The 23,443-nt window shown below is 32.3% G+C and overlaps 2 protein-coding genes across 8 annotated transcripts; both read left to right on the top strand.

The window, feature by feature from the left end:
* The first annotated feature begins 782 nt into the window (after positions 1 to 782).
* LOC111317076 (WD40 repeat-containing protein HOS15-like) lies at positions 783 to 10,182 on the top strand. Of its 7 annotated transcripts, XR_016333045.1 has the most exons (15): positions 862 to 1,057; positions 2,101 to 2,246; positions 2,342 to 2,783; positions 2,973 to 3,079; positions 3,200 to 3,246; positions 5,611 to 5,761; positions 6,675 to 6,738; positions 7,080 to 7,238; positions 7,328 to 7,449; positions 8,285 to 8,359; positions 8,630 to 8,683; positions 8,782 to 8,855; positions 8,943 to 9,044; positions 9,480 to 9,554; positions 9,694 to 9,748. XR_016333045.1 is itself a non-coding variant. In XM_022919407.2 (14 exons), the coding sequence occupies exons 1-14, from the start codon at positions 997 to 999 to the stop codon at positions 9,911 to 9,913; spliced, it is 1,797 nt and encodes a 598-aa protein (XP_022775142.2). In that variant the 5' UTR covers positions 783 to 996; the 3' UTR covers positions 9,914 to 10,182. The 7 variants fall into 7 exon arrangements, 4 of the variants coding, with proteins under 4 accessions (XP_022775142.2, XP_022775143.2, XP_089609468.1 ...); XM_022919407.2 differs by lacking the exon at positions 8,943 to 9,044 and having other exon boundaries at positions 783 to 1,057; positions 9,694 to 10,182; XR_016333046.1 differs by lacking the exon at positions 8,943 to 9,044 and having other exon boundaries at positions 814 to 1,057; positions 2,976 to 3,079; positions 8,758 to 8,855; positions 9,694 to 10,182.
* A 2,644-nt stretch (positions 10,183 to 12,826) lies between these two features.
* LOC111317077 (zinc finger protein 7-like) lies at positions 12,827 to 13,711 on the top strand. The gene has a single exon (XM_089753343.1). It carries the CDS (start codon positions 12,983 to 12,985, stop codon positions 13,565 to 13,567), a length of 585 nt encoding a protein of 194 aa, XP_089609469.1. The 5' UTR covers positions 12,827 to 12,982; the 3' UTR covers positions 13,568 to 13,711.
* Positions 13,712 to 23,443: the final 9,732 nt, after the last annotated feature.

Below are 23,443 nucleotides of genomic sequence, written 5' to 3'. Positions count from 1 at the left end.
AGGGAGGGTATCATTCCTATCTTATATTTTCTTAATAAAGATTAGAAATCTCAAAACTTCAAATTTTATGTTTTTAATATTTCTTTTATTTATGAAGATGATATACAATAAAAGAAAGATGTTGTTTTCCCATCTAGTTCATGAATTCAAAAATCATGGATAAAATAAGATAATAATTATCTTTTATCATATTTTGATTTATATCTAAAAAAAAATAGGATTGTAATAATAATTAATTATAATCTTGGTATAAAATAATTCAATCTTCTTAAAGTAAAAATAATTATTTTTAATTTATAAAATTAAACTTATAGACCCTATTTTGCCTTTAAAAATTATATTAATAATTTAAATTATATAAATTTTTTAAAAAATAATTTTAACCAATAAATAAAATTATCTTATCATAATTTTTACATACAACAAACAAATAATATAATAATATTATTTAATTTAATTTTATTCATAATATAATATAATATAATTTTATTATAATTTTTTACACCAAACACATTTTATGTATTATCTTAAAAAGTATTTCTTACTTGAATTTGTCTTTTGCCTTTGGGTTAGATTAGTTAATTGATAATTAATATACCTCATCTTTGAGCTTTTCCTCTGTTTTTAATTTCTAACAGTTATGAACTAGCCCAAATTTATTAACTGACTCCTTAAACTGAACCGATCTCTTTAGGCCTAAACAGTTACGCATGACCATCCAGATCCAGTTGCGGGATTATTGCGCAATTACTTAAAAAAAAAAAAAAAACTTTTAATAAAGCAAAATAAATAAAAATTCTAAAAAAAGAAGATGAAAAAGATAGAAAATAGTGATCATCTGCTTCTCTACCTCTTTTCTTGAAGGTCCAAAGCCTCTCGCCTTCTGCAAAACAAAAGGCTTCTCAGTCTCTCCTTCACTCTCTGGCTTTGCGGTTGCTTACCTAATGATAGTCTGAGCTTCTATCACAGCCGTTGGATTAAGCGACTTTCGTAACTATGACCTCTATCACCTCCGTTGAATTGAATTACCTCGTCTTTCGTTACCTTCAAGAGTCAGGTCAGTTCAAAATTTTCTTTAATTTTTATCTCTCATTACTGCGATCTCTATTTTGAAACTTTTTTTCTTTGTTTTTGCTTCGTTTTAATTCTACATCCGGTGGAATTCCTTTTGTGTCGCTGTATTTGCAATTAGTAACTTGAAATTTATTCTGTTATTTTATTGTTCGTTTAATATAAAAGAAAAGAAAGGAGAAAAAAATTAATTGGAGCATGTGAACTGTAAATTTTGAGATTAATTTCTGGCATTATAATGTGCTCTAGATCGTGGAAATGGATGCCTGATATTGACTATTATTCCGGTTAGGGTTTGTAATCTCATAGATTTTACCAGCGTGATGCAATGCCGCAGGCTAGGGCACGAGATATTTTTAGATGAGAATCCCTATGTGAACCATCGTTTTCTGAAATATTAGTTATTTTATTTGAATATCATTGCACTGTTTGAGACAGGCATCCCAAGGTTATCGTTTTTCATAGTCAATAGTATTGACTTGAAAATTTACAGTTACTACTCAGATTTTGTTTATTAACAATTTATTTGGTAGGATTAGAGGAAAGAAGATAATCGTGTTGAAGGAAAATAGTTCTTCCTTTAATCCCTTTGGTAGGAGGAAAATAGGAGAGAAGAAAAATGGATGGGTTTGTGCTTTCTGCTCCTTCCAAATCCAATCATCCTAAAAGTGGGAGAAAAAAAACTCATTTAACTTGAATTATTTGTTTACAAGTTTTTCCTAACCTATTTCATTCCCTCTATTATCCATCCTTCATACCAAAAACAAGAAGGAAAACCAACGTTCCTTACTCTCCTCTTTCTCTTCCTTCCATTTTCCATCCTTCCTACCAAACGTAGTCTAAATGAACTAAGAAACATTTTTAGGTTATTTAAGTTTCTGCTTTTTGTTTATACAGTGGTGCTTATATAGAAAAAAAAAAAGGTGGAGGATTCATTGGCTCTACATTATAGTTTTTCAATCTTCAACTGAATGGTTCTTGTAAATAATGTCCAATGGATCTTATCTTCTGCTGATCAAATGCCTGCAGGTTTTATGCATTCAGCATTTACTTTAGGATATGAGGCAGGCATTAATAAGTGTACCATTGATGGGAATTTGATTCCTCCTGGGGCTCTTATTACATTTGTTCAAAAAGGACTTCAGTACTTGGAGATGGAAGCCAACTTGAGTAATGTTAGCATGCTTATTGTTATTAATCTTTTGGGGGGTTGTGGGAGCATGGTGATACCTAAGAGTATATTTTCATCATGGTTTGTTTGAGTTTGCAGAATGATGTAGAAATGGATGAAGATTTCTCATTCTTGCAACCTTTGGATATAATAACGAAGGATGTAAATCAATTGCGGCAAATGATAAAAGAGAAAAGGAAGAATATCCAAAAGGATAGAGACAAAGATAAAGGTAAAGATAAAGATAAAGATAAAGATAAAGATAAAGATAAAGATAAAGATGTAGATGAAGATGAAGATGAAGATAAAGATAAAGATAAAGAGGCTGACCAGGAGCATGAAGGAGAGCATGGACGAGTAAGAGAGAAAGAAAGACACGAAAGGGAGAAGGAAAGGGAGAAGGAACGTGAAAAGGAAACGGAGAAGGCTGAAATCAATAAGGAACGAGAAAAGCAACCAGAGGAACTTGCTGATAGAGATATGGTTGTGGATCAAGAAGACAAGGATGCTGTCAAGCGTGAAGAAAATGGAATTTCTGTAGGTTAGTTAATTCCTTTGCTATATTTCTTCCCGGTTTGATATCAGTTTCTTTGTATTAGCCTTGACATTTTCATTGATTGAATATTTGACAACTCACATGAAATTTGCCTTCATATAAAATTGCCAAATAGCTCTCTTAACCAGTGTTTCTGGTCGTTCATTTTCGTTTATATTGCATTGTTCAATTTAGTAGGTCCAGAACCTATGGATATTGCTACTACATCGACCCTAGCAACTCAGGAGGCTTGTGAAATTCCTAATTCTGATGTTACAGTTTTGGAAGGGCACACTTCTGAGGTTTGAGCCTTTTTAAAATCTTCTTATACTCCTAGATGGGCTAAGACATGCATTCTTTATTCTTTACTCTCTCTCTCTCTCTCTCTCTCTCTCTCTCTCTCTGAGCATTTATTTTTGCAGGTTTGTGCATGTGCATGGAGTCCAACTGGTTCACTTCTTGCATCAGGGTCTGTATTTTCTGTGATGAAATATTTCTTATTGTAGACACCCATCTTTGTCTAGGTCAATTGATGTTTATTATTATTATTTTTTTCTTTCCTTTTTTTTCTTAATTTGTGTTGAAACAAGGAAATCAAATCTGCATAATCAAAGGGATTTCAATTCAGAATCAAATCAGGCAGACTTGCAGAACCTAGGCCTAAATCACGTTGGACAGAATCTTAGGATTCAAACCTGAATTGGTTCTGCTCAACTCTTAAAATTAGTACTAAAGCAGGCTATAAATTGAATAGAGGATCAAAAAGAAAGGTAGAGTTTTTCTTTGGGGAGACCTCTCTAGATTTGAAGTTTCTGGATTTAAAGTTTCTGGCGATTGAGAGTGGTTTGAATTTCTTGGTTTTAGGTTTGAAGTTTTGGGATTGAGAGTTTGAAGTTCTGGGTTTAGGTTTGAATTTCTGAGTTTAGGTTTGAATTTCTGGGTTTGGAGTTGAATTTCTGAAAAAAAATCTGGGAAATCTGGAAAAAAATTGGGTTTTTATTTGAATGTTTGAATTTTCAAGTTGAACTTTTTGGTGAGTTTTGAATTTTTGGCCAGATTTTGGCCACACTTTCTAGAAATCAGTAGGTTGCTCAGTTTTCGACGACTAAGTCTAGGTTATTTTTAGAGAGAAGCCAGAGCAAAATCAGGTGGAGAGAGAAAGGGGTAGGGCGGTGTGAGGAAAAACCAAGTTTTTGTCTTTTTATGGTGCCCCAATATGGTGTCATTTGTCCAGCCTAGGATCTGCGTGAACCCGTTTAGGATTCGCACACCACCTGAAGCAACCCGACCCAATCATAAATTTTCTTTTTTTTATTTTATTTTTTGCAATTTTCATTTTTAAGCTTTTTTCTTATTTTATTTTTATTTTATTTATCATTATTATCTTACTAATTTTAAATTGAGTAATTTATTATTCTTTAAATACTTTTGTAAAATTCTTTTTTATTATTTTATTTATGAAAAACAACCTAAAAAAAAGAAAAATATTTTTTCAAATAAATTCATGAATCTTACCAAACTGTTGGAGATTTCTGTATGCATTTAAATTTTTATGAATTCTACCAAACTATTGGAGAATTTCATAAATCAGGTAATCAATAAAATATTTTGCATTCTTATCCTACCAAACTATTAGAGGATTGTATCTTAAACTAAATCTTATCAAACTATTAGAAGATTTAATGAGTTTTCTCAAAAATAAAATCTTATAAATATTTTACAATAAAATCTCACTAAACTATTGGGAGATCTGCATCCAATTAAATCTTATCAAATTATTGGAGGATTTTACTATTTTTTTTAATAAAAATGTATTAATAAACCCGACGATGGAGCTTATTTAGATTGGGATATTAGTCTCCATGAATATTCCTGAGGTGAGTAAATTATCTTAAATTGTTAGCAAACTATTGAAGCCAATTTAGGATTAGTTTCCAATAATTAAACAATTTGGTAAAATTATAAGAATATTTTAAGGCTTGGATAATTTGAAATCAAACTGATACCATCCATTGGATAGGCGCTGTGAGTGTGCTATAACTTTCTTCATACGTAGCCGCACTCCTGAATCTGAAATCTGATTTTGTAGACTAAAATCTACTATTTAAAGATATCTGTCAATCTTGGGATTCCTGTTTAAATATGATAGATTCAATCAGGTGACCAATCACACTTAAACAAAAAAAATATTGGTGGCGACTCTTTTAATCCACGTTTAGTGGTAAATCCACAGATCTATACGTTATGACATTTATGTTGATGATTTGGTCTTTTAGATGTGTACTTTTTTCCACATTCTTTATACATTTCCAGTGTGTCTTAGTTTTATGCTCAATTTTATAAGTTCTAATCATTTGAATGATAAAAATTAAGCCTTGCTGGTAGTAAAACCATTTTGAACAGTCCTGCCCATTGGGTAAGTGGTCTGTGAACAAAAGTGCAATTTGTTCACTCTTCAGTTGTGTGACCATATGATCTGTGGTCACGTATATTGGTTTTTATACTGTTGTAGGACTGGAGAGTTGAAGTTCTCCTTATCTAGCACAGATGTTTATTTACACTGTCGTTGACATTAATTGAGATCTTTCAAAAAAATTACTGAGATCTTGTTGCTCTATGCTAAAAGTTCTGTTATATATGACTCGGTTCCTCTTGTTGTTTTCTGTTGATTTTCATGTCATCTAAGTATTCTATTGATACGTTTGTAGCTTTGTGTTTTAATCTTTTGTTGGATGTCATGATAGTGGAGTGTCACTAATCAGTTTATGCACTCACAAAGTTTCTCCGATTCATTAGATCACTTGCACTTAACTCTCATTGCCTCAATTTCTAGGTCTGGAGATTCAACAGCTCGTATTTGGACAATAGCTAATGGGCTTTGCAAATCTGGTGCACAAAACAGTCCATTAAATGTTCTAGTGCTGAAGCATGTAAAAGGAAGAACCAATGAGAAGAGCAAAGATGTGACAACACTCGATTGGAATGTGAGTTCTGTTACTGTTGTGGGCTTAAGTTGCCTACAAACTTTTGTTTCCTTTTAGTACAGATCACCTACTGAGTCCAACACTTCTTTTTTTCTCATTCCCTTAATTTGATGTAATGCTTTGCAATTGTATATAACATTCTTTGTTATACTGCTATAACTATGCAGGAAAACTAGTCACCTTGACTGTAATAAAAAGAAAATGACCAGCGATATCACATAGAAGACGCAAAAAAGAATAAGCTGTAGGCACATTTTTTATGGTGCACTTCTTGCTTTAGGTTTCCAAAAATACCTAGCTGCGGGAATTAGGTTGAAGTGGGAGTAATCTTCTTCGGTTAAACTTGACCAGATCTATTTTTCTCGAGATCATATGATGAACCTGATTAGTTCAGCCATTGTGATTGTATAAGAAAATTAGCTCTTGGAGCAATGGATTTGAGGTGGCAGTCATTTTTTGCACATTCAGGTGCTGATGGAGCAAAGGTGGTGGTGATATCATCCTTAGATGGTTTAGTTTGTTCAAGCAGATGGGACGTTGACCCATATAATTGTACCATTGTGTTGTCTAATGGATGTTTGGTTCATAAAGACTGCAATTTAATGCTAATGCTTTTGCTCTGCAATGGCTTTCTGTTTTTGTAAAAAGCCATCGTTGTTGTCTAAATTTGTAGGTTTAGTTATTCTTGTGCATTAATTGAACTTAATCGGAAATGCTATGAATGGAACTTTAGCTGCTTGTTTATTTGGTTGTCATTCTTACATTGCTGTCTAAATTGTCTTTTTAATTGTTCTTGTGTAATAAGTGAACTTAATTGGAAATGAGATAAATGGTACTTTAGCTGCTTGCCTCTTTGGTTGTCATTCTTTTTGATATGGAAAAAATATCATTCTTTTTGCTGACATTTATTCAGGGTGAGGGGACATTGCTTGCAACAGGTTCATATGATGGCCAAGCGAGAATTTGGACTACAAATGGTAAGTCATTGTGAGTTTTTTTTTATGCCATTCTATATCCTGCAATTAAAGGCCACAAAATCTATTTTTTGAAAGCAGCCTTTGAGTTGGTGTTCATACCAACTCAATTTTCCCATGTGTTTCTCTTCTTGGTGTTCATAAGGTTTTCTTTTATTAAATTATTTTCTGGTTACCCAATCAAAATAAGAGGTTTGTTTATGTTTTTAATTGAATTTGTTACTCTTTTAGCTTTTAGAATTACATTGTTATATGCTTTTGACTGATTGTGAGAATTTTACACCTCTCTCTCTCTCTCTCACACACACACACACACACACACACACAATTATTTCTTGGTTTAGGTGAACTAAGGACTACCTTGAGTAAGCACAAAGGACCTATATTTTCTCTGAAGTGGAACAAGAAGGGTGATTATCTTCTTACGGGAAGCTGTGATAAAACGGCAATTGTGTGGGATGTCAAGGCTGAGGAATGGAAACAGCAGTTTGATTTTCACACAGGTGGGCCATTGGACTAAACTTTAAGATTTGGCTTTTAGTTACATAACCAATATTCATTTATCCAGAGTTTCATCATTTTTACCTTTTAGGTCCAACCCTTGATGTTGATTGGTGCAACAATGTTTCATTTGCAACAAGCTCCACAGACCATATGATATATGTTTGCAAGATTGGAGAAATCCACCCTATTAAAACCTTTGCGGGGCATAAGGTTTGTTTCTGGTCTCTGTGGTCCTACAATCTCATAATTTTCTTAGGTGATTCTTTTAGTTTTATTCAAAAGGGTGGACTAACTGTTAGAACTAAATAAGATTCAAACTGACCAGGAAAGCCAAACCCTGGTCCGTCTCTTTTATGCTTCATATGATAACTAATCTTGATGCATCTCATGGTCGTCTGCTGTATGAAATGCATGTCTACAACTGCCTGTAATGTCTCCCTCAAAATCATCTCTCTTCCCCTACCCTTTCTTTTTTCTTTGGTTTCTATTTTAAACTTTGTTGCCTGCATTTGATAACAGAAAAGACTTGATAACAGTTAGGTCTGAGATCAAGGTCTTGTATGCTTGAACTATTATACTCTTCAATGCATCTCATAATTGTTGGTTATATGAAATGTATGTTTATAGTTATACACCTCGGTAGTTTCCCCCTTAAATTCATTTCTCTGTACCTCGCCTCTTACTTCTTTTTCTTTGTCTTCCTTTCTGTTTTATAAATTTTGTTTTCTGAATCTGGTTTCTGGTAAAGTGCTAGGATTTAAAGCTTTTATTCAAGCTTTTCCTGTAAAGAAAACTGTTTCAAGAATAAAAAAGAATTTTCATTTCCATATTCCTTTCTCTTTTTTTTTTTTTTTCCTGAGAATCAATTTAGTAGGAAAATTTTACAACAATGAAACAAAGCCTTATGGCTTCTGTAACTTGCCAGCCATGGGCTTTAATTAGCAACTGAAAACCATGTTTTGATTTGGCTTTTGATAAGTGAAACTTTTGAATTGAAATGTGTCTCTGCTCTTCTAGTCACATATTTGAACTTTGTACATTTCAGGGTGAAGTGAATTGTGTCAAATGGGATCCGACTGGTTTATTATTGGCCTCTTGTTCTGATGATATTACTGCAAAGGTTTTATACACTATCTTTTTATCATTACTTAACAGACATTCTTCATTGCATTAAATATACATTTTTGTTTGATTGCATTTTGTCTTTTTTTTTTCTTTCTTAAAAATTTTAATTTTGAAACGATATGCCAGCTTTCTGGAATATTGTATCTTTGTTTCTGTTGTTTTTTAGTCCCCCCCCCCCCTTTTTTTTCTGTTGCTGCGGCTTTATGTGTTAAGTGTTTATTCTTTTCCTCTTTTATGTTTCAATTAAGAGAAAGTCTTGGTGCAGATATGGTGTCTGAAGCAGGATAAGTATGTTCATGATCTGAGGGAGCATTCTAAGGTACTTTTGAGCTTTCAATTTTTCAATATAATCCATTTGTTCACATTTCTGGGTGCATTCATTTGTATTTTTAGGAAAAATATTGAACTGTTCTGCAGGAGATATATGCCATCAGATGGAGTCCTACTGGGCCTGGGACAAACAATCCTAACCAGCCATTAATTCTTGCAAGGTAAAAATGAGGTGTAATAGAAATTGTTTTAATTTATGTTTGTTGGATCACTATTTGTGTACACGTCATTCATATGTTTATTATTAGGTCTAACATTTGAAGCCAGTTGATGGATCAACTTGACTCAGTATTCTCAAATAGCCACATACTATCCTTGCATATAATCTTTTCAAACTTGATTTGATTGAGGTAATGGATAAAGATGTAATTATCCATTTGTCTCTTTCTCTATTGTTTTGTCTCCATTATACTTCTTCTGTAGTCCCTCTCTCTCTCTCTCTCTCTCTCTCTCTCTCTCTCTCTCTCTACATATCTGTGGATAATAATTTTTTAAAATTTTAATTGATATCTCGAACAGTTTGTGTGTGCCACAAAGGCTTTGTTTCTACAAACTAACTTAACCTGAAGGGAAGAAGGGAGAAATAAAAGAGAAGGATAACGTGCATCTAATACATTCTATGTTCACTCCCTTCTTTTTTTGGTGTGAACGTGAATCCCTTTTTAGTTCCAAGGAACTCCTTTAATTCAATGGAATTCATTTACAGTGTAAACTGCCATACAAGAGCTGCTTTAAATCTCCATTTAAGTTTCGCTTAGCATTCTGTTTATCTCTTTTCTATGTAGTGCATCATTTGACTCCACGGTGAAGCTGTGGGATGTGGAACTAGGGAAACTTCTCTATAGCTTGAATGGACACGGGTACCATCCCTCGAATCCATTCTTCTCTATTACTTTTTTAATCATATATTATAAGATCACTAAAAACCTTGTTGATGGTGAAATGAGCCATCGCATTGCCCTTTTGTTTTTTACAAGTTTCTTTTGATTAAACCGCCAGGGACCCTGTATACTCTGTTGCATTTAGCCCAAATGGAGAATATCTTGCCAGTGGGTCTCTCGATAAATCCATGCATATCTGGTCCTTGAAGGAAGGGAAAATTGTAAAGACATATACCGGCAAAGGGGGTATATTTGAAGTCTGTTGGAACAAGGAAGGTGACAAGATTGCTGCTTGTTTTGCAAACAATACGCTATGCGTCCTAGACTTCAGAATGTAACAACCTGGAAAAGTCTCTCTATTTCATGAATTGAAGCTACTTTTGAATGAAGAAGGGAAAACTGTAACTAGGGTAGATTTTACATTTTCTTGGATTAGGCCATTAGTAACGAAATTTTGTATTTATTGGTAGTTGTAATTGTGAACTAGGAGCCTGCTTCCGGACGTAACCAATGATGTACAGAATTGTTTTCCGCTGAAATCATTGATCTGTAATAGAAAAGAATCCTCAATCTGCAACTTCGTCAAGCGAATTAGTTCTTTGGTTAATTGGTGGTGTTGTGTGATAAGAGAGACTTTATTTACTTCAATAAGGTGCGGCATTGATCTGAAGTAATTCCTTTACACTTTGAAAGGTCGGTACCCAAAACTTTTTCATTAGTCAAAAATGAAAACAAAACCTCGAGCAAAAATGTCATTATTTATTAAAACAATTACATATGATTAACAGATGACTGGGAATTTGATATGTTAAAACCAAATAAGACTTAAAGAAATATAAAATCTAGGCAAGTCATTCTCAAATACAAGTGTTTTCTTCAATTTTTCAAGCCCAAAATGCAATCACTTTCATTATTGATTTGATATCTCAACATCACCATTATGTCATTTTAAATGCCAATTTGAGAGGCACCCACTCTGGTGCTATATTCAATGTGCCTGGTTGGGAGGCATTTAGCTCCTGTTTTCTCTTGACCTTTCTGCTTTATTTATTTCTTTGATGTGTGGAAGCATCTCTCTTCTACATCCCGTTCGGATCAGCACTTCCATGGCATCCTTAATAATTGCTTTGCTTCTATCCTTGTCATCAAATGCTTTAAAACTTGATACCAAGATAAGACAGAGATATACATTCATCAGCAAATCCTGCTTCATCACCATATCCTTCCTTTGGTCCATACTTAGAGAACTACTTCTACTTACTTATATATCAGTCTCAGTAAATTTCAACCTTCTTCAGTTACCACTCCAGCAGAATCTCCACCTCTCTAATTCCATTCCCTCCAAAAAATGCCCTTCACAAGATGATAAAGTGAACCATTTTCCCCTTTTCTTTATGAAATATATAAAAATTTAGAGACTCGTGAATAGGTTCTTGAAAGTAATATACGATGACTACAATATTCCTTGGTTTTCATTTTTGGTACACAATGAAAGTGTTATGCGGATATGAACAAACTTGTAGTTTTCCAATCAGTAGGAACACTTGAAAGAAAAGTTTACTTTTTAGAGTTGGTCTGGTATGAGATATGACTTTTGAAACTGGGGCATCCGTGATTTAATATCTCTATTTGAAAAATGGCTGATCTGTTCAACATATCTGAAGTAGAGAGAATTGCTTCTATTCTATAGAATTATTTGTTGTTTATTTCAACTAATTTGAACTGTATATATGAAACTAATTGATAAGACAAGTCTAATGCTCAAAATTCTGAGTCAGCATTCCAACACCACAATTATTTTATCTCATAGAAGCTTCAGCATCAAAGCTGCTTTCAATTACACCCCAATGTGGGGAAGCTGAGCTTTTTTAATCTGATGTTTCTTTGGAACAGAAAGATTCTGAGAATAAGCACAAGTGGTTCCCAATGCACTTATCCTACTGTACATACACACTGCCCACTACATCAAGACACCCACATTGATCCTCTTGCTTACAGAAATAAACCAATTTAAAATCAGACACCCCCAACTCCACTGTCCTGCTTTTTTATCACCATTATTGTCAGTTCCCTTGGGCAGTTGGGCCCTCCAAACCCCCTTAATAATTCTCTACGTTATCATAACTAAAGGATTGCCTAATGGCTTCTCTGCTTCCATAGTTTTAGCAAACTTAACATCACTAACCTGATTTAGCATCAGACCATTTATTTTTACAGATGACATTTGACTGTCAACTTTGTATCCACATATCTTAATCTAGTTATTTTTAAATTCAAGTTTCTTTCAGAAATTTGCGATTTGGTTTCTATTTGCCGGTCGCCATTTCGACCCTTGGCTATTTAGAACCAACAAAATATAGTGAGTTCAGAGTCATGATGCGGATAGCAATCATTGAATGCCATGCCCACCTCTTTTTACTGCCAAAATGTTAAGTTTTCTGAATCAATAAATACCCAAAAAACACGTGTTGTTTTTGAACCTTGATGTAAAATAGGATCCTTCGCCTAATGTTTTCAACCATCTTAACAAAATTTCTACCAGACGTAACTAAGCAGACCTAACCTTCGCCAAAACCAATAAAAAATTGCATCTGCGTTGTACATGCATGAGGTGATCCATAATTTGCCATGTTCTGCAAAAGAGATTGAAAATTATGGCATGGAGTAAACAGGATATAGAGCATGTGATGCTTGGGACCATGTTAGTCAGATGAAAGTCGGTTACTTGGATACAATTTGGACTTTGAATTGAAGTTGGACAAGCTACTTTTTACCAATTGATATTAAGTAGAATTAAGTTTAATACATATTTAGAAACATGGTAAAGGAGCCATAACCCTTTACCCTAATTTTCTGTCTTAAATGGAAGTGTTTTCTTTTAATTATCACTTTCTAAAAGTATTTTCAAGGAGTCGACTTATTCAAACGGCTTAATTGTGGGTTAAACTAGTGCTGTCTTTATGTTACACAATCCGACTACATACAAATGCAAACATTTTCAGTCATTCAGAGTACTTCATACAATACATACAAAGGTTGAGTTCCTGTTATTGATTCATCCAACAAGGAGAATCATGTAATTGATGCAATAGGTGTTAAAAAAGGTGATAAAGATTAGCATGGAATCCTAAGCTTGATATGGCCAACACTAATAGTTGATGTATGCATTGCCCACATGAAATGTTGAAAGGTCATCAGATTGGAAACCCCCAGATAAAAGGGATCTAAATTTAATAATATCTACTGCCACTTCCCTCCCCACCTGAGACCTCTCTAAATTTCCATTAAATTCCTCCTTTATCTATTCCTCCTATTTAACCACACAGCTCTACAATATCTTGAAGCCCCACTATATCAAAAACTTACTATATTCAAACCTATCTGAGTTGTGAATATATCTTTGTGTTATGACTTTCCGGACGGATGAAGAAATAAATGAGACATCACTCAACAACCAAGATGCTGAATTGAAAACCGGAGGTGACAACAACGAAACAGGAGCTGGAGATGGTAACTTGGGGGATTTGTTGAGTTTAGGGCTCAACAGAAATGAGCCTGCAACAGCTGGAGAATGTGATTCTCAATCAAAGCCTGCCAGCAACAAGGTTTTCTCATGCAACTTTTGCATGAGAAAGTTTTATAGTTCTCAGGCCTTGGGTGGTCACCAGAATGCACACAAGAGGGAAAGAGGAGCTGCTAAAAAGTTCCAGTCTCACAAAATGATGATCAGAACAATGGGGTTTCCCTTCAATTCTATTGCGGTTCGATCACTAGGGGTCCAGCCTCATTCTCTTGTTCACAAGCCTGTCAGAGAAGGGTCTGCAATGGTAGCAACATTTGGAAGTGGTTCCAGTCCAGGGTTTGGGATGGCTTGGACACCCTTTATGCTTGAAGAATCAACGGATTTGATCTGGCCAGGAAGCTTCCGCCTTGATAAATTGCCACAGCAAGAACCTGATCTGCAAAAGCTTGACTTAAATCTTCGATTGTAGAAGTGCCATCTAACTGTTCTATCTCACTTTGTGAATTTTGCTTTTTTTTTTTTTTGTTCTTTTCCTTAAAATCTAAAGGCTTTGTTATTTTTGTGTAATATGTCTCGTATGCCCTTCTTTTGTCTAATAATCACTATACTAATTTTGTTCAAAATGGACTGCCTGCTTCTACTTATATCTGCCAAACTTGATTTTCATTTTGAGATAATCTTTCTCAATCATGAAAAAAACAAATTCATCATTTTATTTATGATTAACGACAATTTTCATTTTCAATTTCACAAGTTCAACCATATCTAAAAATGCTAAGTTGATGTGATAAATTAAAGCCTTTTATTTTTTTTACACGAGATGTGAAGAATAAGAGAAATAATTGTAAGAGTTTAAATTTAAATTTTTTTTTTCATAAAAAGACAAAATCCTTACAAGGAGAGAGGATAGGAAATTAAAATTTACACTTACATGCCTTCCTCAAAGTCTCTTAACTATTAAGTGAAGAGGTGAAAGACAATTTAAATTTAAATTTCAAATTTATTAAATATTTTATTACAAAAAAAAAATTTACATAAATTTATTTTATTTTTTTATTTTTGATTTTTTCAAGTTTTAAGCATCACGAAGTGAAACTTGCCAGCACTGCATCAGAACCAGTTTTGTTTTTGGGTCTGGGCTAAGACCAACTCAAGCAGTTCAAGTACCAATTCCAGCAATGTACTTTGAGCATGCTTTTGGGTTTTGCTCCAAATCCAAAGTACATTATCATTGAGTGTTAGGCTCAATGATAGAGTGGACTCCTAGCTTGGCCACTTCCAAGTGGTTAAATCAATCCGTACAAACCGGGCAGAATTTCACTAAGATACTCAAACTTGGAGAAGTGGAATTCCATTGTACAAATAGATATATATGTAAATTTATATACCAATTAATATATATATATGTGAAAATAAATTGCAGATTGGCCTTATAAAATCAATTAGTCATCAGCCTAGAGGCATCTTCCATGACAGGCATGTGATGCTAATTAGAGATTAATTGTTAATAGTCCTCGATCCAAAAAAAAAAAAAAAAAGAGATGGCTTAAAAATAAAAAGAATAACAAGCCTAGGATGATTTCCACAACAGCCATGTGAATTTTGCAGCATGCGTACATAGATCCTTGACCACAGCTAACCTGGTTTCAGGTTTTATTAGCCTATGAACCTAAACCGACCACGTTCTTTCATAGATGGTATGACTTCAAATTTGTCTCAATATTTATTACGTGATGAATTTTTGGTGATTTAACTCAATGAGGGGTTATAAGAGCAACGATCAGCAGGGGTTTTCTCTTGGTCAAAAGTAGGGATAATTATAGTTTGTGGGATCACATTGACCAATAAAAAAGCTTACATTCGATAAGGCTGAAGTCTTGAAAATTAATCAGTAACTAGTAATTATTGAAAATAAATTTGGGTTTAATCCAAATAGTTTATAGCCTTTGATCCCTAGTAAGATGTGAGTTCCATCTTTTGTTCTTATAAATTTTTCTTCTCAGTGTTTCTTAAGCCTTGTTCTCCTATGTAAAAAAAAAAAAAAAAAAACAAATTATGAGTTTAACGTAGTTATTTTATATAATTATTTTTAAAGTTATATCTTCTTTTATATATATAAAATAAATATTTTGATTTATAGCTTCATAAAAAAAATACTTACCCATAAAGAAATCAGCTATATATATATATATATATATATATATATATATGTGCTACCATAAGTGATTGTGAAATCAAATTATTATTCATACATTACAAGGGTTTTGATTTTTAGCGACGTTTTTTTTATTGTTTAACGGCATTTATTAACGTCACTATAAAGCTGCAGCGTTTTGTGAAAAAATGTCACGTAAAGTGTCGCCTATACACGCGTCACAATAAATAGCGACGTTTTCAAAAAAATACCTCAATATTAGAAGCGTTTATATCATAAGTACCATAATTTTAGCGACATTTATATCTTTGAGACGCTGCTATTTTAGAGACGTTTAAATTTGAAAACGGCTCAATATTAACGACGTTTGTATCTTTTAGTCGCCGCTATTTTAGTTGTGTTTTTACAAAAAAAAAAACGTCGTTGCATTGACGGTGTTTGTAACAGAAAACGTCGTTACTTTAGAGGCGTTTGAATTTGAAAATGCCTCAATATTTACGACACTTGTATCTTTTAGATGCCATTAATTTAGTTGCTTTGTTATGAGAAAAACGTTATTGCTTTAGTGACGTTTCTATAAAAAACATCACATAACTAGCGGTGTTTGTTAAAAATAGCACAACTACTTATAGTGATGTTTTATGCTACAAACGTCACTAAATTATTCATTTAGCGACATTGCCCAACGCAAACGCCGTCATTATGTAAAAATATATATATTTTAATTTCTTATAATAAATTTTATTTTCAGTAAAGAGTTAAAATTCAGAAACTGAAATTAATATTAACTTCATTCATGTTTAAATATACATCTAATTAATATAAAATTTAATAATTAGTATAATAACATTCAAATATGATAAATACATTAACCAAATAAAAAATTAAAATGTATGAAATAAATGACTATATACATTTTGCTGGCTGCCAATTGATGAAGAAAATTTTTTACCTTGGTCACTAGCGTATTCAACAACCTACTGAATAATACCATATAATTTTTAACACTTCATAGTATGCTTTTTTTTATTTAAAAATTTTAATATTTACTAAATATAATACATGAGTTGATAAAACACCAAGATCATTTTCTAAAAATTATTGTTGCTCAAAATTCATAAGATGATCGAATCGATCATGCAATTGCTGAAATTTTGCACGCTCTACCTCTATTCTAACACGTTCTTCTTCAATTTTGGCATGCTCATCTTTTCTTTTTTCTTCCATTTGCTTAAAACATTGTTGCATAGTTTGTAACTCCCCTCTCAATATTAAAATATCTCGCGAAGACTGACTTGTTAAGAATGTAAATTATGAAAAGTTATGTCTATAGTAGGCAGATGGTGTTGGACCCAATCCAAGGCTTCGGACCCATCCATGTCTTTCTTTTCTAGCAACTTCTATGAATATCAGATTTTTCATTTCTTATATGTTGAGAGAACCTTCATATGCTATTTCAATCTCAGTAACTATTTTTTCTTTCGTTTTCTCCTGTGAATTTGTCATATACAACTATCAAGTTTAATAATTAATTTATTATATGTTAAAAAGAGTTAATTTTTACTTTATATTAAAATAGATGATACAAATTATCACAATTTCTTGTGTTTCGACATTAATGTAAAACAACCTTCAAGAATCGAGTCCATATTTTTGCTATCAATTATTAAGGGCATCTCTCCACGAAAAAAGTCATCAATATTCTATGGAAAATTTTTTAAACCAATTGATGAAAACGTTTTTGTCAAGAAAACGCCTAGAATAATCAATAACAAATAATCTATGCCTAAACCCAAAAAAAGACTAAAGGACAGATCGAACCAACAATCTTATGGTAAACATCTATACGATCCAAACAATTTGATAACCTTAATATTGAAATAATTTTTACAAAAAATAAAAAAAAATTAATAAGGCCGGGGAAATTTTTAGTCTAAATATCAAAGGCATTTCTTGTAGACAACATATTCATTAATCTAATACAAATTTTTATGACGTGATTATTGAAGGTGTTGTTTGCCAAAAATACGCCTTAATTATTCATCGAAACTTTTAATAAAAAATATTCAAGGCGTTTTAGTTAAGAAACACCTCTAATATCAAGTCTTGGGTGACGTTTATAAGTAATAACACCACTATTTGAATATTTAGTGACATTTGTATAATAAATGCCTAAAGTTTTATAAAAACACGAAAGCTAGTAACGTTTGTAAATAAAAGGCTGCTACAAAACTGCTGCTAATACGCCATTTTGCTGTAGTGATATATTGTTGAAAAAAATAACACCCACATGCAGCAATCATACACAAAATAGTAAGCTCAAATCAAGAATAAGAACACACAAATATATTTAGTTCGACCCAACTCAAAATGACCTACTCCAAACCTAATCTACTATCAAATAAATCTTTAAAATTTAAGATTTTTAGAATGAAAAAAGTCTCATAAAACTTCTTACTCAAAACTTAACCCAAAACTCAATTACACCCTTTTAATAGCCTACTCATTTAGCTATTCTCTTGGTGTCTAACTTTCAAGGATTATCAAACTAAAATCAAAACAACTTATTTATAAGGGTGAAATCCCTTTATACTTTTACTAAACTTTCGATGTGGGATACTGAACAAATTCAAAACTCATTAACTTTTGATGAGGGATTATGAGATTCAAGGTAAATCTCAATAAATCTTCCATTGACTTGAATCTTCAAACACTTCAACAGTATCTGCAAAGCTAACACGGTTACCTTTTTTTTTTTTTCTTTCATCATAAGGATCCCAGCAATTGAGTCTTCATCAAGCATGTACAAGTGATTTTTGACCATATTCTCTTGTAGAATCACATTACTATTCTTGTACACTTTCAACCAATCATTACTACAATAATATGTGTATTTTCGAGAAGCTAACTCACTCAAAGCAATCAAATTGTAGTGACAACTTGATACATACCTTACATGACGAAGCATCCTAACAACATCATTGTGAGATCTAAGGTGAACACTACTAATACTTTGAATCTATACCTTTTCTTTGTTAGCAACCACAATATCTCCATACTTCTCATTTTCATCTAACTTCTCATTTTCATCTAAATTCACAAACCAACTCCTATCATTACAAACATGAACTGTAGCAGCTGAATCTAAAACCCAACCTTTATCACCTTTCAAAGTCTGAGTCTCATCCACACAAGTTGTCAAAACAACATCATCATCATCAAACACGACAGCAGCAGTATCACTATTTTTTTCATCTGATTTTTTCTCATCATTCGCCCTTTTGAAAACAACTATATCCCTTCTCAACTTCTTGCAGCGCACTTGAATATGTCTTTTTTCATCATAATAATAATATTCTATATCACTGTAATCTCTATCTCTTGACTTAGATCTCCCTCTTGATCCATCAATCCTCTTTTGAGTCCTTCTTCGATCAAAATCTTTTACAGCTAGTGTACTCCCCCTAGGTGATAAGTTCTGAGCTCCCATAAACCTTTCATTCTCACGCAACAAGGTAGTCACATCATCCAACTTCAAAGTAGACCTGCCTACCAACACAGTCTGAACTAAAAGCCTATAAGACTTGAGAAAGATGATAGCAAAATTAAAGCCTTCTCTTCATCTTTTAACTCATCAACAAAAATCGCTAGTAATTGAGAAACTAATCTATTAAACTCATTCTGGTGATTATGAAGACTCATACCTTCTTTCATTTTCAGAGAATACAGATCCATCTTCAAACATAATCTATTAGTCAACAACTTCGAAGCATAAATACCTTCAAGCTTATCCCACAAACTCTTCGGAATACTGTTAGTCAACACACTGTATTTCACCTCTGGAGCTAGCATCAATCTAATAGTACTAACAGTTTTCTTTTGAATCTTATTTCAATTAGCATCAAACATTCCCTCAGGCTTACTATTCTCTAATGCCTGATCCAATCCTTGTTATACTAACAGATCTTGAACCATACTTTGTCATAACATAAAATTACTCTTTTCATCAAATAACGGAATCTCAAACTTAGGCATAGGCATACCAGACATACATTCTTCAAACATCTTGAAACAATGCTTCACGATCTCTTGGGTCTACGATCCTTAAACCTCGAACCTCGCTCTGATACCACTTGTTGGGAAAAACAACACCCACACGTAGCAATCATTCACAAAATAGTAAGCTTAAATAAAAAATAAGAACACACAAATATATTTGGTTCGGCCCAACTCAAAATTACCTACTCCAAACCTAATCCACTATCAAATAAATCTTTACAATTGTGAAATTTTTAGAATGAGAAAAGTCTCTTAAAACTCCTTACTCAAAACTTAATCCAAAACTCAATTACACCATTTTAATAGCATACTCACTTAGTTATTCTCTTGGTATCTAACTCTCTGGGATTACCAAACTAAAATAAAAATATCTTATTTATAAGAGTGAAACTCCTTATACTTTTACTAAACTCTCGATGTAAAATACTAGACAAATTCAAAACTCCCTAACTTTCAATGTGAGATTATGAGATTCAAGACAAATCCCAACATATATAACCATCTAATCATTTAGGAGGAAATTTTACCAGTAGACCATAGTTTTTCGTGGCATAAACTAAGACAATTAATTAAGCTAAAAGAATGGGAAGAAAGAATACTATCAGTAGCTGTTATGTATGTGAGGCTGAAGATCAAGACAACCTTTTTCTTACTACTGACTATACGGGACAGAAAAAACCTCAGTCCTTAGGTTAAAATTAACAGCTTTTTTGTTAAATTGATTTTGTGTGGAATTATTGTGCCATGGTTCTGGTTCCACGTTTGCTCGCTTCAGGACATATATACTCTAGCATATATTAACCCTATGGGCCGAAAATGATTTATTAAGCTAGATACATTACTCCTATTCATTATATATATAAACACTATCTAGCTATGAACAGATTTAAATATTTAATTAGTTCAATAAAATCAACCCAAGATCTTGCTTACCATTTGGCTCCACTCTCCAACAAAACCTGAAAAATGTTTGACAAACCTGCTTGAATGCCCCCATGCATAGCATGATTGAATCGATGTGCTAGCCTCTTTTGTTTTTTTTTTTTTCCACAATTTAATTGATCATTAGAAAAATTATTACATTGAGATATTCTTATAAAAAAATCATATATATATGATTTCACTTTATCAATAATTCTTATATAGGAGATTCATATATGCTCACTTGATAGTTTAAAAGAAGTAACATTAATTAATTCATTTGTATTTTTCTTTTAAAAAAAAAAAAAGACATGATGTTTCACAAGCCTAGCTCCATGGTTGTTTTTTTGAAGAACAATGTTGTCTCACTACTGTCTCTTTCTTTCTTTCTTTCTTTTTTGCACAGTCCTGGCAAGTCATGATCATTCAGAGGTACTGGACCACATTGAAGAGAGAAAGAATGAAAAAGCATACACGCATGCATGATAATAATCACAATATGCATTCAAAGATAAGTAGGTAACATTTTTCTTTTGTTTTTTTTTTTATAATAATAGCATAACCATTTTGACAAGTAATTAATAGAAAAATAGTACTGCCAAAATGCCAATTCATGTATGAAAACGCCCTGACATTACTACTGTCTTCAAAGATTAGAAGGAAATAAAAGGGAGAAGAAAAATTTTCATTTGCCAATTGCATAATATGACGTCAAAGATCACACATAATCAATTCAAGTAATTAGTGGATGACAAAAGTTTTCAACTTCAAATTTAGTTTCTCTCTCTTTTGGATTCAAAGGAAACCATTTAATCTCTTTTCTTGTTTTTTTTTTCTCTGTACAATGTATTTGCTTTGACATTTCTTACTCTTATTGACATGATAGAGAATGATTTTGTTTTGTATTTGCCAAATATGAGTAGACATATAGATTTGACTCTGAATTGTCTCTCTCAATAGGAAACAGATGATTAATGCATTCATCCTTCTCAAACATGAATGTCATTATCCTTCAACCAATTATTTCAAAATTAAAAAGCATTAATAGGGGTACTACTGTTGCGAAATACAGTGAATCTCCTGCATATTTTGCTTCTCCAAACACTAAACTCGTTTTAATTTCAATGCTTTCTAGAACTTCATAACTATTTTCTTCTACCTTTTGTCATGTAGTCTTGTACGTATATTATTAATAACAGGTCTTTTATTCTGAGAAAATTTCCAGAATATATTCGTATAACTGATGAAATATTGCATAACCAACACAAAGCAAATGGTAATACTCTCTCTCTCTCTCTCTCTCTCTATATATATATATATATGTATATATATCTGTATGAATGTATGTATAACAACTTGCTTTGGTTCCTTTATTTATTGACTTAAATTTAAGTTTCCTAGGGAAACTGGCTAGTGGCTACCTGATGATTAACCTTTTCCATGCTACTTACTGAAAAAATCAACGGAGTTCATGGATTCTCCAACTATTTAATTTTGTTCTGAACCAAGAAATATATAGATACAAATACCTGACATAAGCTTTAATCTGTTTTAGGGAAACATTGAAATTGTTATTGAATATTGATGTTGCTTCATTTCCCAGTATTTTCCATTATACAAACAGCATGCTGTACGCCTGTACATATATCAGACAGGAATTTATGGCATTTGTTTTTACCTTTGGCCACTTCATCAGTAGTTCCTTTATTTGGCTGAAACTCTTGTTGATCTTGTAAAAATAATAATAGAAACGATAAGGGTAAACAATGTACATACGGAGAATGTGAGTCATAAAAATATCAATCTTAGACATATTTACAGATAGTAATCAATTATCAGACATCAATAAAGAAGACAAGGACTGTTTGTCTGAAAACTTTTTTTTTCGGCAATGGACTCAGTGCATCAAATGAAATAGATGGATATCCCAAGACAAGTGCCAAAGTTGATGTCGAGAGAAATAGAAAAAAGATGAGAAGGAAAGGTTTCTGCTTTCAAAAGATTGTAAAAACTTATATGTTAATGGGGACAATCAAACAGCTCAATGTTGGAAGCCAATGTGCATGATTGGAAATTTTTAGCCAATGTGCATGATTAGAAAGAAGGGAATCGCTCCCAGTCCCAAAGAGCAGAAAATGAACGAAAGACCGGAGGTTACAGTGTTTCAAACTATGAAGCAAAAAAAGATGAAAAGCAAGGTGATGGAAATGTTCCTGCGTATGCTTTTTGGCTATTTGACACCTTATACTTTCAAAGGCCGGGGGGCCACAAAAGCTAGCTGTATCCCTTCCATGTTTGTATTTGATAAGCCTATCACTTTGAGTCGTCATTTTCACGTTCCTTCTTTTTTAGAAGCTGTTTCTTTATGCCTTATAATTCCCTTTAATTTTAACCATGTTTAATTCTATCTCAACATAACAATTTTAATCTTTCTGTTATTTTTTTTAGCTCTCATCTCCTTTAATCATGTCTGGCCATATCACTTATTGTTCTATATATAGTTCCATCCAACCGATAATCTAATACACAACAAAAATTTTATGTTACGTTATTAATAGTTGTGTTACAAAAAATATTTGCAATAATTTTTATGCACATTTTGTTGCTAAAAAATTGTTTTTTTTTTTTTGCCCACGTTACTAAAAAATAGTTTACAACACTTATTTTTATGGTTTTTATATATGTCACCAAAAAAAAAAGTGTTGTGCAAATTGTTGTAAGGTGTTGCCAAAAATACTAGTAATAATTTTGTATATATTTTTATTGCAAAATGTAACTTGTACTAATCTTTTGCAACATAATACTATTTATGTTGCAAAAAATATATATTTTATAACATCCATATAAATTAGCTTAAAAAATTTTGTCGCTTAAAGTGAAATTTCCCATAACATATTATATATATATATAGCAGATATTTCAGAGTAATTGCAAATAATTGTTAACCACAATATGTAATTAACATTAAATTTAAATCAAATCAAAGTCATTAATTAATGCATGATACATATCATTTAATTACTTAAGACTATACAAATATAAACTCAAAGAATATATTATTTACATTAAATTTTTTTTCACTAAATTTTTTTATTTCTATATATTCATGTAAGATAAGATTTGCTTAAAATTTTGCAAGACATTTCAATCATTTCTAAAAGACTGAAATTTGGGTGAACGATCCACCCATGCGTGCATAATTAATTGAAT

This window comes from Durio zibethinus, chromosome 24 (assembly GCF_047325235.1).
Source record: "Durio zibethinus cultivar Kanyao isolate XHJ-2024 chromosome 24, ASM4732523v1, whole genome shotgun sequence".
Classification (NCBI taxonomy): domain Eukaryota; kingdom Viridiplantae; phylum Streptophyta; class Magnoliopsida; order Malvales; family Malvaceae; genus Durio; species Durio zibethinus.
Note: the sequence above shows the minus strand (reverse complement) of the source record. Positions and strands in the feature narration are given on the sequence as shown.

Coding starts and splice junctions, on each gene's coding strand:
- LOC111317076 (XM_022919407.2), top strand. CDS start 997: ATGACCTCTATCACCTCCGTTGAATTGAATTACCTCGTCTTTCGTTAC. Junction 6,739..7,079: donor GAGAATTTGGACTACAAATG/GTAAGTCATTGT, acceptor TTCTTGGTTTAG/GTGAACTAAGGACTACCTTG. Junction 7,239..7,327: donor GCAGTTTGATTTTCACACAG/GTGGGCCATTGG, acceptor TTTACCTTTTAG/GTCCAACCCTTGATGTTGAT.
- LOC111317077 (XM_089753343.1), top strand. CDS start 12,983: ATGACTTTCCGGACGGATGAAGAAATAAATGAGACATCACTCAACAAC.